General features: G+C 36.8%; 1 protein-coding gene across 1 annotated transcript; it reads right to left on the bottom strand.

Moving 5' to 3' along the window:
* Nucleotides 1-1850: 1850 nt before the first annotated feature.
* Nucleotides 1851-16940, bottom strand: Mtr4 (exosome RNA helicase Mtr4). The gene is made up of 18 exons (XM_073085319.1): nucleotides 16724-16940; nucleotides 16490-16612; nucleotides 16088-16330; nucleotides 15287-15461; nucleotides 14897-15008; nucleotides 14267-14469; nucleotides 13559-13799; nucleotides 11784-11974; nucleotides 11297-11398; nucleotides 10946-11119; nucleotides 10440-10542; nucleotides 6811-6983; nucleotides 6171-6362; nucleotides 5484-5725; nucleotides 4914-5150; nucleotides 3942-4104; nucleotides 2760-2922; nucleotides 1851-2038 (listed from the first exon to the last, which is right to left on the bottom strand). The coding sequence occupies exons 1-18, from the start codon at nucleotides 16828-16830 to the stop codon at nucleotides 1881-1883; spliced, it is 3102 nt and encodes a 1033-aa protein (XP_072941420.1). The 5' UTR covers nucleotides 16831-16940; the 3' UTR covers nucleotides 1851-1880.
* Between the last annotated feature and the right edge of the window lie 135 nt (nucleotides 16941-17075).

Genomic DNA, 17075 nt, shown 5'->3' with positions numbered 1-17075 from the left:
CGCAATTATTGGAATGCATGTTGTATATAGAGAATATTGAATTGAATGTACGGAACGACCTAGAAAAAATGTAAGCTGGCAGCGCCGGATGCGAGGAGCTACCTTGGACAATACAATTTTAAGATGCCTAATTTAATTAAGTGAGAGCATTTAATACGCTACTCTTACACGGCTCCCATCGTCTCTGTCAGCCCGTGTAGAAGGACGGGATTACTGTAATCAATGCGCACAATTCACTGACTAGTTCGATCGTATCGTATTCGTATTCATAACGCAATACCTACATACTCACAACCTGTCAAACAGAATTGTTGGGGATGCTTTTGAGAGATGTACATTTTGTATAAATAAATATAACAGTAAGGAGTCGATGACGTAATTGTTTCAGCTAAGGTGAGTGGCGAACGACTGGTAAAGTATTGAAAGTGCTTCTTGTAAGCGTCGAGTCTTCCATAGCAGTCGAGCGCGCGGCCTGAATCTACTGTAACGTCTAAGTATTAAATGATAATAATAGCGTATACTTATCATAGCATAGGCGGAGCTCGCGCCGGACTCGCGGGTTAGATCTATATAACTATAGACACAAAACAAATACCTCGTTTAGTTACGCAATACGTAATAGCTAGACAAATTAGCGTTCATTTCGCGTTTAGTTATTGAACATATCAATTCAGGCACCAAATGAGACTATAGCATAAGCGGTTTTTTAAATGTTTTCAATAGTGATCTTATATAAAATGTTTTAACGAGGCCTCAATCGATTACAATCTTTTCGGAACGTTAAATTTTCTTTGAGAAGATCAATCATAGTTAACCATTACTCATTGGTTTCGATGTATTTTCGGTAACATGACGCTATACCCGTTCGACCCAAAGATTCGTAGGTTAGCAAAATGTAAGGGACTTATAGAACAAACCGCTCGTAACTGAAACATTGAATAGAACTTACATTTTCAATTCTCCTCAAAGCAGCTCTGAGCGACTATATTGAACGAGGCCTATTTAAAACTATAAGAATCGTATGTGCAATAAGTTTTATGTAAGGAAAAGAGTGATCTATGAAAATATGCCACGTTCACTTTATTGGTGTAAGTAATTTTTCTAAAAAACAATCTATCATTTCCTTTTATATCTCATTTTTAAGTCCACTTCTCATTAATCCCTCGTTAATGCTTCATAGGGTTAGGTATTGATCAAAATTCATATTTGGAACTTCGTAATAAAAATTGATGTCGCGGTGTTAACAATTCGTTTTCTTTGTAAATTAGTTAATGGTGAAAGTATAGTTGTTGTACATTTGGGCACGGCCGACTCTGTGAACATGGTTCCCTAGTGTAATTCTAGTAAAATATTGTTCTTTTTTTGTTACTTGCCAGTTCATGCTATAGATATACCGTAATTACAACAATAAAGTTCTCTTATAACATTGTGAACATTCGTTTTTCATTTATGAATATAGTTTACCACTTGTATCCTTTTATTTTCCTTTACACAAAACTGATATAATAATATATAAAAATACTAACTGACCCGGCAAACGTTGTGTTGCCATATAAACAAAAAAATTTAAAGGTGAAAAACCCTTATCACTTAGGGGTATGAAAAATAGATAGTAGCCGATTCTCAGACCTACTGAATATACATATAAAATTTGGTGAAAATCGGTAGAGCGTTTCAGAGGAGCATGGTAACTAACATTGTGACACGAGTATTTTATTTATATATAACAAAAATACCGATTATCTTATATGTATTTTATATATAAGATAATCGGTATTTTTGTTTTATTATTACAAAACCGAGCAAAGCTCGGTGGATCTTGATCCTGATACTAAAAATAAAAGTAATTATTCATGATCGTAACAATTATATTTAAAAGTCTACATGTAAAGACTGGCCGCGAAGACGATGTCTCGCTTGAGGAGCTTGATGGCCTCGCTGAACTTGTTCTCCAGGTCGGTGTTGCCGATGTTCTTGGCGGCCTGGCACAGCTGCCGCAGCACCTCCTCCAGCCGCCGCATGCAGCGGATTATTGAACCTGCCACCGAACAATAAAGCACCTAAGCCATCGTCTTATTAACAAAACCGGACTCATTCGACGCAGAAAAAATTGCTGATTCCGAATATGTATATAACTCAATATCGGCCAAAATGTCGCTTAAAGCAAATAGCCTTTCACCCCTCGATATCATTTTATGTACACTGACATCCATAATGACCCAAGAACATATACTTAAGCCATGCAAAACAGATTTTATACTTCAGCCCGTTTAAGGGTTAAAGTTATACCCCACTCCCTTAACCTGTTTGGAAACTAGATCAAGATGGATTTTTAGCGTGGGACAAACAAAGTGTCGCGCACTAATTTAACACATAATTTAGTTGTAGTTTTTACTTCCGTATATTTATGTTTCGATCAGTTATATGTTTTTATGAATGCATAAAATATTATTTTTCTATAAAGGAAAGAAAAATACTTTTTATAACATAGATGTAGTAAATGAACACGTAGCATCTGATGGTAAGTTACGAATTCCGTCCATAGACATGTAATCTACCCCTGATAGGATTAAATTCCTATCTAAGGTCGATCACAGATACGTCACTACCCTTGAGGACTAAATTGGAACATCTAGAACAAGCATGTCTCCCTTACCACTCCCTTCAAACCGGAACACAGCAGCGCTTAACATTGCATTTAGTAGGCAGAAATAGGTGTGGGAGTGGTGCCGCCAGACACATATCATATAACTACCTACCTTCAAACACATCAGTCATCTTGCAGATCTGCAAGAAAGTAGCGCCTTTGGCCCAGGCCAGCACCACGTCCATGAGCGTGCACTTGAACTTGGACACGTACTCGTCCTCGTCGAGGTCCATCTTGGACTCCACGGACACTTTAGCTATACGCCGCGCGAACTCCTGCAAAACAGATTTTAATCATCATTTACTGTCACTGCTAGGCAATTTCCTCTCTTAAAGTAAATGTGTAATAACATTCATGTTAACAATATAACAACATAACACTACACAATTTTTCATTAAATTACAAAATTGTATGCCTCCTAAGTCGAACCATAAAAGAGTTCTAACATTGTCAATGCTTTAAAAAGTTTACCTATAAATGTGAATAACAATGATTAAAAATCTATTTAAAGTAGGGATGATTGACCCGTAAATGTGGGGTGGAGGTAGGGAAACTGATCCACAATCGTATGGAGGTAAGGAAAATAACCCGCTACTATCTGTTGGAGGTGGTGAAAAGAATCCTCAATTGTAGTGGAGATGGGGAAACTAAATCGCAAGTGTGGTGAAATTGGGGAAACTGATCCGCAACTGTCTGTTAGAAGTAGAGAAATTGACCCGCAGCCGTGTAATAAAAGTGAGGTAACTGACCCACAAGTGTTGTTGAGGAGGGGTAACTGACTGACAACTTTTTATTGGAGGAGGTGCAACTGTCCCGTATTGCGTGGAGATGGGGATGAGTAACCAACAATTGGCATGATGACAATTTTTGAAAACCCGTACTATAATGTAGGTCCATGTCCATTGATTCCAAAAATCATATTATTTCGGTAATAAATTTAGTGTTAACGAAAATAACAAAATTTTTTATACCAATTTTGAATTAAGCGCGAAAACGCTCGCGGGTGTCATGGCGTCCGCTTGTGACGTCACGTTATGACATCACATACAAAAGTTCAAGCAATTCAGTGACACAAGTCAAAAATGACGTCATTCGTCCCGATTGGCGTTTCAGACAACATGGCCGACTGCAGTAATTTATACTTTGATTTTATTGAAATATAATAAAACTTTAAGATTTTTTTAAACTGGGTTATTTTTGAGATACTTTTAATATATTCATTTTGGTTAAATAATTTATTGTGATTTTTTAATACTGTCATCATGCCTATTGTGTACCGATGGAGATAACTGACCTGGAGCTGTCTCAGCACGCCGCGCATCTGGTCGCCGGCGGCGGGCGGCTCGGTGACCTTCTCGTCGCACACGAAGCAGCTCACCAGCGCCGCGCTCTGCTCCGGCGACAGCGACTTGAACACGCCGTTGAATATCAGCTCCGTCAGCAGCAGCTCGTCCGCACTGCGGACACGGAAGGCTCGTTACAAATATCAAACAGTATTAGAATTGGACGGGATGGAATGCTTCGGAATCATCATCAACCCATTACTGTCCCACTGCTGGGCACGGGTCTCCTCTCAGAATGAGAAGGATTAGGCCATGGTCCACCGCGCTGGCCAAGTGCGTATTGGTAGACTTCACATACCTTTAAGATTTTTTATAAATCTCTCAGGTATGCAGGTTTCCTCACGATGTTTTCCTTCACCGTTTAAGCAAGTGATAATTAATTTCTAATACGAACATAAATTTGAAAATCAGAGGTGCGTGCCTGGGATTTGAACCTCGGACCCCTCGATCGAGAGGCCGCGTTTCTTAACCACTAGGCTATCACTGCTGCATTGAAGTATAGTTCGCGCCAAACTGCTAGTCCGCTCTGAAGTTGTTGCGAGCAGTTGTTGTCATACAATTTGCTATGGCGACGCGATTCATTTCTATTTTCAGAGCGGACTAGCAGTTTTACGCGGATTATACTAAAGTAACTGATAAGAACATGAAACTAATTTATATAATTTCTTTGTGATAACAAATGTCGATGTATTTCCATTACAGTATAGAATCTACGTAAAAATCGCCTAAATACTAAAATATTCTGTTTGAATTATCTATGGCTTAAGGATAATAATTAGCAAAAAGGTAAGAATGTTTTTTATAACATTTTTTTCCGTAATAGCCTATTACAACACTATTAAAATGTAGAATAATCAAATAATACAGGGAGTTGTAGAATAACAATTCAACGTACAAACTAATACATAATATTAAATACAAACCTGCTCAATTCACAGGCGATCCGTCCCTTAAGCTCAATCACATCCGCCATGGTGCAATAGCCCATTCTTCTGAGCACCCTTTTTCTCTTTTTCAACTCGTCCATTTGCAATATGCTTTTAGCTTTTCTCAGTTCCGTTTTTAAAGCATTTAATTCTTCATACGTTTCCTGTTTCTTTTCGTACGCCGCTGTGAGTGCACCCCGATTTTTGTCATTGTGTAGGGGATGGGCGTAAAGTCTGAAATATAATATTATATTTTCACAAAAATATTTTTACCAGTTGTCTTTTAAAGTAGTATAGGCACTAGAGTACTTCTGGATTTAATGCAAAAAAAATATCACTAATAAAAATATCAATGTGTGTAACATATCTGTAATGTACTTTGGAAACGAATGTCACATGTATTCCTTTCGGGAACCACAAAATATAGTCTTAAACAAATGAAGTATGAAACTTGTTTTCGTTGATTATGACTCTCAGTCAAAGTTCACCTGACAAAATGAATGAATGAATTATTCATGTCTATTTGTCTGAGATAATTTTATAAGTCATAAATAACTCACAACTCACCTTTCCTCATACACTTTAATCTTGTCAACGCATTCCTTAAACACGGGGTCGTCTATTTTCATATCCTTTATAGGGTTCAACAGTGGCGGTCCGTCGGGGAACCGTTTCTTGACTTCTCCTATAGTTTTGAGAACAGATTTCCGGCTATCCGCAGGCCGTAAGTCCTTGGGGTAGTACACTCGCAGCGAGCTGATCTGGTATATCAATGTGTGTAAAACTGGAACTACTTGTATATCCCCTGTCTGAATTTAAAAATGTTATATTTAATTTAAAAAACTTGTTATATAAATAGAGAAGAGAATAAAGTTCACATAAAATCACATAAAACGGAAATCGAAGCAGACTGCGCATAAATATTGTTTTTGTCTTGCCATGGGACATTGGTTGCAACTATAAGCTCTACATAGTTACGATGAAATCATCTACTTTGCGACAATTAACTACCAATGTGTATTATGATTTATATTTTAAACCGTGGCGTATGCGCTACTATCCCATATAGGATATATGCGACTTCAAAAATATACAGCCAAAAAGTACGCATTTCGCTCTAAAACAAAAACATCAGGATAAGTGTCAACTGGGATCACCCAGTTTCTTGCGTGCCTTGCTTGGTTCACCGTATTCCCTAAGTCCCTACCATTACACAACAGCGAACCAGTAAATAATTGGATCATTACAACTCACTTCTCCAGGTGGGCATGGTACATTCGTCTCCGCCTCGTCTCCGTCGGATCTCTTCACGTGCAGCAGTATGTCGACGATGATAACGGCCTCCGATGTAAGTGGATTCTCGTTTAGAGGCCTCTTACCCTTCCCCATTTTGTGCTTGAAGTTCACTATGATCCCCCAATCGTACTCATACTTTTCTGTCTTCACCTAAAAAGTTTAAAATATATTTATAACAACTATAACACAATATTTTATAATGGGAAGACTTACAGTTTGAAGTATGTGATAAGGTAGTACTTTCTTACCATCCTAAATTAGACGGCAAGTTTTGAAAGGATAATAATGCTTCCCTGTATATGCTTAATCTATAATTGACTTCAGGCATAATTTAGTTAATAGACACAAATAGGCATCAATTCCAAAAAAAATGCACTTTTCCAAATCCAAATAACGCTGTTCACGTATGTGACGCTCGTATACTACTGGTATTATGATTCAAACTTACCCATTTCGAAAAAAATAAAGGCTATTTTCTACTAAGGCTTTATTGTCAATATAACTCGTAATCTCACTATAACACACTGTAATAATTCAGCGAATATGATATTCTCTACGATACGTATTACAATAAATAATCTTTCCCTCCTAATCTTACCTTCACCAACCGGCCGGGTTGCAGGAAGGGCTTCAGATACTCCGGTCTGGTGATGAAACCGCGGAACTCCGAGCCCAGAAGGTCCAATTGCGATCGGACATTGCAGTACGAACCTATCGAGTGCTCGTCCACCAGTGTCAACGCGTTATACTCCTTCTGTTTCGCATGGACCTCTGAAAGAACATCATTATCATCATCACCATCACCACGAACATCACAGCCACTATCATCACAGCCATTATGAACATCATTATCATAATCATTATAACGCAAGTTCATTGTTATCTTATTAATATAATCCTTACCCACATCGTCTCCATTACCATCGTTTTCACCATCATTATAACTTCAGCTATCATTGCAATGATTATGATCGACACCACCGTCATTTGTAACATTGATGGAGCTAATCCTCTTACATTATTGTCATGGCATTCACTGTCACGCAAAACGTAGCTATCCTCGTTGTCGTAATCACTATAATCAACATCAATGTATCATCACTTTTCCGGTCATACAATCATCATCACGTGATCAACAAGTGAACTACCATCATATATGTGTTTTATGTGTTGTCACCATGAATGTCGTCTCCACCATCTTCGCCAACGTTGTCGTCAGATGACAGCGACGATAAGGATGACGCTGACAAGGAATCAATCAGTATTGTTGTCACCGTCATCCTCATCGCCATCATCTTCATCATCGTCACTCCCAGCATCACCATCCTCATCACAAGCACTCTCTTCGCCGCCATTTTAATCATCATCATAATGTATGGTCCATGATTGGAATTGTTTCTAAAGTGTGATAGAACCATTAATCACAAATTAGGAATTTTAATTTAATCTTGAATGACAGCGTCGTATCTGCAATAGATCACGTGATCTATTTTCAAAGTGAAATACAGATGTACAAAGAGCGGCAGTGACCCACTTAATAAGTAGTATAGTCGACTTCTAATGCATAAAAAAACTTCTCAATCATCCGCTATCAATGTACACTACCATATATGCCACTATCCACATAAGTTTCACTCCAAAATGGAGCAATGTAAGTTGACTTTACGACGCCCAGTAAGGCTCTCGTCCTAAAGTAGGCCTTTTATAACGTTATCCAGCTCGTTATCCAGTTATAAATAAAAAATAATTATTATGATGTAAAGAACAAATTTACATCATAATAAATATTTTTTATTTATTTATTTATTCACAACTTACATCTAACATTACAGGGCAAAAAAAATAATGCGTTAGTGTAGCTTAAAAAGAACAACAATTAACGTTCAAATTACATAGGAAACCAAGTCAAATACATTAAATATTATATAAAAGAAAATTACATTAAGTTAAATCAAAGATCTCAAAAATAGCATGAAAAGTAAAATAAAATCCGAATTAGAAATACAATAACAATCAAATTAAATGTGAAATAAAAACAAATAAACAACAAATTAAACACATTAAAATCAAATTACCATTACAATAGAACATTAAAAATCAAATATCAAATAAATATAAGTTAATTCAAAATGAATTAATGATATTTCACAAAAGAATAATAAATTTATACAAATAAAAAAATTCAATTACATGGAAAGCAACCCTCGTGAACTCACCAAGTGTGCAACAGAACAAGTCGATTTGGTCTGCTATAGTGTTAAGGGCTCGTACATAAAACTGCGATGCGACACGAAGCGAATTCGCAACGCAGAAAATTGCGACACGAATTGCTGCGATGCGATATCGTGCGGCATAGCGTCTCCCAGGGTGACCATTCTTTCGACAACCGTCAACCGTACGGAACGTATATTGAAAATTAGGTCGTGACAAGACGGATCGTAAAAAGAAGTGTGTACTTTTGTTATTGCTTAAGAGATACAGGAAAGAGTAACAAAGAAAATTTTGGGTTCATCCATCTCATATCATTTATTTAATATTTAGTTTCCCAAAGAACAGGGCGCTTCTCAATCAATAATATAAAAAAGTCAACGACGTACTTTGTCATTTTTTTACATTAAAGTATACGTCTTCCCACCCAACAAATACAGGTCTGTGCATCTTCCCCACACGCTGTCTCAGAAGGAACTAAAAATGACGTCAACAAGTGTGACGAAACATCGCAGGAATGTGCGATGCGAATTAATTCGCAAGTTCTTGCGATGCGTCGAGAGAGCTCGCAGATTTTTACGATGCGACGTCGCATCGCAGTTTTGTGTACGAGCCCTAAGAGGTTAGGCAGTGATAGCCTAGTGGTTAAGAAACTCGGCCTCTCGTTCGCGGGATCCGAGGTTCAAATTCCAGGCACGCACCTCTGATTTTTTAAAGTTGCGTATTAGATATTAATTATCACTTGCTAAACGGTGAAGGAAAACTGAAGATTTATAAAAAAAAATCTCAAAAAGGATGTGAAGTCTACCAATACGCACTTGGCCAGCGCGGTGGACTATGGCCTAATCCTTCTCATTATGAGAGGAGACCCGTGCCCAGCAGTGGGACAGTAATGGGTTGATGATGATGACGATGATATTGTTAAGCGTGCGCTATGCTCGTGTTAAGGGTGCGTCGCGCGTCAGTTTGGTGCGAGCGTGTGACGACGCTACAAGACGCGGACGTCGCCGGCGCTCAGTTACTTTAGTATAACTGGCTTGTCAAATTCACCCCGCAGTACTTGGAATATGTACTATGTGAGCGAGATTTCTCTCCTCACTTCCAGTTTATTGAATCCTACCATGCCGAGAACGAACAACGTAGGATACAATAAAGGATAGCCGGGATATACACCATGTAACTTTAAGAATAGAAACCAGGCAAATTTAATTTGTATATGTTCCAACATTGTCTTGTACTTAGCAGCTCGGAGACCATATAACTGAGTTACTTCAAATAACTCTTCACCAGGGCTTCATATAAGGCACTAAAATTTGTAAAACCATTTGCCTGCCTTAATATGAAGCCTAGATTGCAGTATGATTTTTTGCATACTTCGGCTATATGATCTCGAAAGTTAAGGTCTGCCGTAAAATGTACACCAAGATCTTTGATCTTCTTTACGCGCTGAATCTGTTCGCCGCCCGTGTGGCATGAATAATGGAGTGGGGTATGAGCTCGGCTGAATGATAGCACGGAACATTTGGCTACATTGAAATATAACTTGTTTAAGTGGCTCCATTTAACTAGATTCCTCCTTTTAACTCGAAACTTCAAATCGTCAGCAAATAGAAGGCATGTAGACTCATGGACCACCTCCGGTAGATCGTTTATCGTTATGATGAACTGGAGGGGCCCTAAGTTACTGCCCTGGCTGACGCCTGATCTCATCGTATACTGATTCGACCGGCATCCTCTACAGTCAACATATTGACGCCTGTCTCGTAGGTAGCTAGCGAAGAAATTTAGCGTTTACTGAGTACAGCCCACGCCAGCCAGTTTTGTAAGCAAGACGTCATTGTCAACCGTGTCGAACGCCTTTCTGAAGTCGAAATAAGCGACATATACTAGTATTTCGACATCCACCGCTGGCACCACTCGCGAAATTAAATGGAGTAGGTTTCCCGTTGTTCCGCCCCGTTGTTTCCGTGTTATTATAAATTAAAAACTCATAACTTATAATAAATATAGTGCACTCACTGTCTATAAGATCCGGTATAGCTGCTTGGTTTTGGAACTGGAAGAAACTTCGCTCAAGCATGTATTCTGGGTTAATTTCTTCTACTCGTAATAAATTCAGTACCTATAAGTGTAACAAACAGAACAAAATTTTACTTTTCCTATCTTCAGTAAAAATAAGTTACGGAAAACGTAAATAGTTAACATTATTTATTAATGCTGAACGTTGTCCTATCAATCGGCCAATCATAATTGTCTAAAAGGTTGAGTGCTATTACTAGCAGTTCGGCTTAATTTCTCGTATAAACTGTTGTAATGGTAAAAAGATTTGCTAATGTTCTATAATTAACTGTAGCAAATTGAACTTTTTCCGGACAATAGTATATGGAATTTCTAACACAATTTTAATTAATACGACGCCATTTTGAACAATGCAACGCCATTTTGACGAAACTCAATACTAACTGGAGTTATGTTAATAATATAAGATGGCGTCACATTTAATAAGACAACGTTTTTATACTTACCATATTATAAGTAAGATGGAACGCTGAGTTGATAGGGTCAGCTTTGCCCTGCACCATGCTCTTGACGACGCTGGGCTTCACCTTCTGGTCAATCATGAGGATCACGATGCCCTTGTCGTCGAGACCTCGACGGCCAGCGCGACCGGACATTTGTATGTATTCTCCTGAAGTAATCTGTGTGAAAAAAATATTATTCAACAAACATATGGTACATTACTTTTCCAGTCTACTTTTTGAGTGTCCTTAAAAAATATATGTATTTAGAAATGTTACAAGTAGCAGATTACCTTGAACACGTACAGCAATATTAGTTCGAATAATGGGAATAAAAACATTTTTTATTAAACTTACAAATCTAAAGTCTTTTCCGTCAAATTTTTGAGAACTTGTGAAGACAACTGTTCTTGCGGGCATGTTCAGACCCATAGCAAAGGTTTCGGTTGCAAATAAAGCCTGTAAAAACAAAAACTATTATAAATATTTTTACTTTTTCTAAGAACAAATAATCATTGATGCAGTTGAAAAATGTGTAGATTCTTTAATAATACCCAAATAGCAAAAGTGTAAGAGGTTATCTTGTGGTAAGTGGCCATTGCTCATCAACATTTGTAATCAACCCAAAATAGAATTTAAGTTCTGCCTGAGATTGATCACTGATGTGTTGCTATATTGCCAAGGGACTATGTTGTAATGCTTTATATATAAGTCCCTAACCACACCGTTATAACCAAAACACTGCTTCTATTAGGCACAAATAGTTTACTGGTATGTTACCTATTTTCAGTAATTATAAATAAGTTTAATATTGTAGTGTGTTTGCCAAACAAAAATAAAGTACTTTGATAAGACCAAGGCCGAACAGGATCTCGATGGTCTCCTTGAGGATGGGCAGCAGGCCGCCATGGTGGATGCCGATGCCGCGCCGCAGCAGCGGCACCACGTTCTCCACCTGCGGCAGCCGCCGGTCCTCCTCCGACAGCACGTCCATCGCGTTGCTGAACACCTCGTCAACTAGCTTCTTCTCTTCGACTGATTGTGGTCAATTATTACGTCTTTTATTATTAAGTAGGTCTCAAGTCTTATAGAATTACATCTACTGTCTGTTTTTTTATAATGTAGGAGTAGCAGACAAACATGCAGTCCACCTGATGGTAAGTGGCTACTACCACCCATGGACATCTGTAATGAACCCCAGATAAGATTAGATATACCTACCTGAGGTCGGCCTCAGATGCGCCGCTACCCCTGAGGACTAAGCTGGAACGCCTAACAAAGAACAAAGGAACAAAGGGTTCTACCACCTTCTTATATGGGACAAATGAATATTATTTCATCAACAGAACGCCTTCGAATTATATTGATCCCATCTTAAGAAGTTTTTGACCAAACATGCAATGTACAACATATGCTCTAAGATTTTCTCAATCTTAAAAAGTTTACCAATTTATAGTCTGATTCATAATTAGGTGTCCAAAATGTAAACAAACCTATCAAGAAAATACGTTAGAAATGGTAGTTTTTTATTTTTTCGATATTAAAGTAATACAACAATAATAAAATGATAATCTAAATAAATTAAGATTAATTCACATTTTCTAATATTTATATCACCTCAATTTCGTTCCATACAGTAATAATAATAAAAACAAAGTTTATGGTAGAAAATTAAAATGTGATAATGGTAACACAATCGGAATCCAAGACATTTATTGTGCTGTCATTTTTAAGTTACGTTACTGATATTATTAATTTTTCATGTTTGTGATCAAACTCGAATGTTTTGTCGTTTACATAACGCGTATGTTAAATTGTGAATATTTGTTATATTTTCGTTTTTTGTTGAGTTTGTTAAAGTTTTTGTTTGTTGTTAATTTTGACAGTGACATTTCTTTGTTTACATTTTGGACACCTAACTATGAATCAGACTATAGAGTACATTATATTATTTTATGTGACCAAATCATAATTAAATATCTTGAGATTTTATCTCAATGAAAAAATTAATCAAACAAAGGTTTTTGGCACACCTGTTTATGTATAGTCTGATTCATAATTAGGTGTCCAAAATGTAAACAAAGAAATGTCATTGTCAAAATTCGATGACAGGTATTGCAAACCTTAACAAATTAACAAGAAACGAAAACTTTCACAAAATTCAACATAAAACAAAAACTTAATAACTGCACACAATTAAAAAAAACGCGCTATGAAAACTAGAAAAAAATCGAGTTCGATCACGATCACGAAAATGAATAATATCAACTACGAAACTTAAAAATGGCGGCATAAAAAATGTTTTGGATGCCGATTGTGTGACCATTATCACAATTTAATTTTCTCTCATAAATCTTGTTTTTTATTATTATTACTGTATGAAATGAAATTGAGTTAATATAAATATTGGAAAATGTGAATTGATTTTAATTTATTTAGATTATTATTTTATTATCAATGTATTAATTTAATATTGTCAAAAATAAGAAATTGCCATTTGACACATATTTTCTTGATAGGTCAACACCTTTGTTTACATTTTGGACACCTAATTATGAATCGGACTATAGATTATGAAGCAATTCTCTAATAAATAATTTGTCATCAACTCGCACATACTAGTATTAAAGTCCAACTTGGCCATCTGCATGGCGTACAGCTCGCACTCCTTCTTGCTGAAGCTGAAGATGATGACGGGCGCGAAGTTGCGCTCCATGATCATCTTGACGATGTTGAAGATGTTGGTCTGGTTGTTGCCGCGCGGGCCGCCGCGCCGGCCGCGCGCGTCGCCGCGCCCCGCCTCGCCCGCGCCGCTCAGCACCGACATCGCTGTGTTGAAGTTGTCCTCCTTGAACTGGCCCTGCAATGATTTTTATTTTTTTAGTATAAACAAATAGGCTAATGGACATTTTTACACCTCCACAAGAATCACATATTGCGGTTTTGACAGCAGTCTTTGAAAAAGAGCTCTCTTTGCATGTTTTTTAAGATCCCCACATCATAATAATCCGTGAATGTAACAGGATGAAGCTCTTTTCACATGGTTTGTTATATTATGCTCACTATTTTCGACGAGTAATATATGACAGATGACATTGTCATCTTCCATAAAAGCAGTAGGAAGGTAGTGTATCCTAGGATAAACCATCCTAGGTTTATTTCACCTTTTACCTTGCCATCTTGGTTAGTTTGATACCATATGATATATGACGAAAAACCTTCAACATGTAGAACAAAAGGCACTTTCATTTGTAATATAAGTCAATAAATCCAACACATTGTGCTTAGCTTCAAACTAAACAGCAAAATAATGCAAATTCTCCTAACCTTCTCATCAACAACAAGGTGTATGCCGTCGCCACCGGCCGGGAAGATGTAGTGCTGCAGCGGCGTGGGGCGGTACTCGGTGTAGACCACGTGGCACGGCTGCGAGTGCAGCCGGCACACCCACTCGGCGAACTGGCGCGCATTCGGGATCGTCGCCGACAGGAACACGTAGTGCACGTTGTCCGGCAGCAAGATGAGCGTCTCTGTATACAGGGGAATTTTACAAGCGGGCTTTCATGGCCAAATGGAAAACTATAATAGCGAAAATTGCTGAAAGGAGTTACAAGGTCGATTCTGATAAAAACTAAAAGTGCGTCATTACATTTTTATTAAATCTATTTCCCTAGGCGGGAATCAAACAAGTTATTTTGGAAATAATATACACCATGTATTATTCCACCTTCAGATAGCAATGCTTATAAGAATCAGATTTTAGGAAGCAATGATAAGTGATAAACTAAAAGAAAATACTCATTTTGAAGAAAATACATAAAGGGAAATGATTAACTTATTGACAGACCTTTCATGATAATACATATACAACAAGTTCTATAAAAATGAGAAGTAGATATCAGGTTTTCGTGATGTGAAAGAATTAACTCATTGTGACTATATTTCAATTACTCTTACCTTCCCAAACCACTCCCCTCTCTTTGTCTCTCATGTAATGTATCTCATCAAATACAACCCAACCAACTTCTCTCATAATCTCAGATCCTCTGTATAACATGTTTCTTAAAATCTGCAAAGGAAACAATATATTAATTAATTTACTTACGAACTTGACTTTTTTGATTTCACTTCTTCAAAATCTTCAAAAAATAAAAATTGACACCTCTGTCCTACTTATTTCTAATTTATAGCCCAGTTTGTCCATAATCATGGTTAGTTTAAATTGTATATATTACCATAGTTATATATAGAGCAAATCAAAAGTCTTTTTGTACAGGAACTTCCCTCACTCAACTCAAAATTAACATTTATTTGAATAAATATTATACAAGCAGCACCTTAACTCACCTCTGTCGTCATGATAAGGCACGATGCTGTTGGGTTGATGGTTACATCACCAGTGATCAGACCAACATCATGGAACTCCTCAGAGAACTCCCGGTACTTCTGGTTTGACAAGGCTTTGATTGGTGTTGTGTATATCACTCTCTGCTTGTTCCTCAGTGACAATGCTATGGCATATCTGTATTCAGAAAAATAGTTAAATGTAACACAAAACTATTAATACCATTTTGTGCAATATATAAAAACTTTTTATAATAACTTATAAGTTAATGTACAATATGTATATCAATACCTTAATTCGCAAATCAGCCAACTCCACTTTTTGTCAAAATGTTTTTTTGTTTATTTTGATAGTAAATGGTGTTGAACGATATCAAGATAAATAAAATAAACATTTGGACAAAAAGTGGAGTTGGCTGATTTGCAAATTAAGGTATTGATATGTTATGTTATGCTTACACACATGGGATGCTTTACACAAATATATGAAATATTTTAAAAAGTCAATCACCACAGTGAAATTTAAGTGCAAAAAGATTCACAAACTAAAATATTTATTCATTTATCTATTTTGGTGATATTTTGGAAACAAATTATTCAGTCTTTAAGATAGGTAAATGTTTCATAAATACAACACAAAGGAATAAGTACATGTATATTTGGGTTAGTCAATTACCTTTTAAGTACTCGTAATACCCTTTAGAAAACTTTGTGAGTACTAACTCATTTAGATAGGACATGGGCCAAAAGGCCATCCCCCAGTCAAAAATAAATATTTTGATAATACGAGAGATCAGTACTTACTCTGCAACTACAGTCTTTCCTGCTGATGTGTGAGCAGACACTAACACAGACTGGAGGTTGTCAATACACATGATTGCTTCCTTTTGAAAGGGATCAAGTATGAAGCTGTATTGTTTGGCTGGCTCGTTGCTCATTGGTAGGAGTGGAGCATACTCGTGGTTCGGAGGTATCGCCACCTCGTGTGTACAGCCTTCATGTGCCTCTAGTGTGTGTATAACTATTCGTGCATTCTGGACATCTATGCTGAAATAATTATAAATTTTTTTATGGTTATGCATGTAACAAGATAACAAGGTTATTTTTGTCTTTAAAATTTCATTGAACTGTGAAAGAAGAACTGCCAAAAAATACAACCATAACTAATAATTAAAACTTAATGATATTAAAATAGATTCAACTAACGTCAAGTCTTCAAAGAGATCAGATTCATCTTCCTCCTGGCGAGGTTTCTTCGCAGTATCGGCATATTGAACTTCTTCATGAGGACGCTTGTGACTCACGTGTTCGTCACTTTCAGAGGTATTCCTAAAGTAACAAAATCATGAACATAATACGAGTATTAACTACTAATACCATAATATTACAATTCACTTCAATATTTAAGTAGGAATAGGTTATAATTATAGAAAAACTGACTTGATATCCTCAGTATCTTCACTGTCCTTTTCTTTCGTAACCGAAATGGCAGGCGCGGGTTTTTTAGAATTGTCAAAACAATCGAACAAATTATTTAAATCAGACATACTGATAATATTCCCTGATTATGTTATTTAACAAAACAAAATACAATATTTCTGTGATCACGCATTTTCTCTTCACGATGTTTGGGCTAATGTCATCATGTCAATCTTCCATAACCTGTCAACTGTCAACTGTCACTGTTTTTATCTGCCAGATTCATTTAGTTTTAAATATTTACAACGCATCTTTCGTATATTTACTTATTTTTCGCTTATATCAAAATTTTAGCTTATAATATAACCTTTTG

Source organism: Epargyreus clarus, unplaced genomic scaffold (genome assembly GCF_041222505.1).
Source record: "Epargyreus clarus isolate Ecla_fem2 unplaced genomic scaffold, WU_Ecla_fem_2.2 ptg000003l, whole genome shotgun sequence".
NCBI lineage: Eukaryota > Metazoa > Arthropoda > Insecta > Lepidoptera > Hesperiidae > Epargyreus > Epargyreus clarus.
The sequence above is the reverse complement of the archived record's forward strand: the minus strand, read 5'-3'. Positions and strand labels throughout refer to the sequence as shown.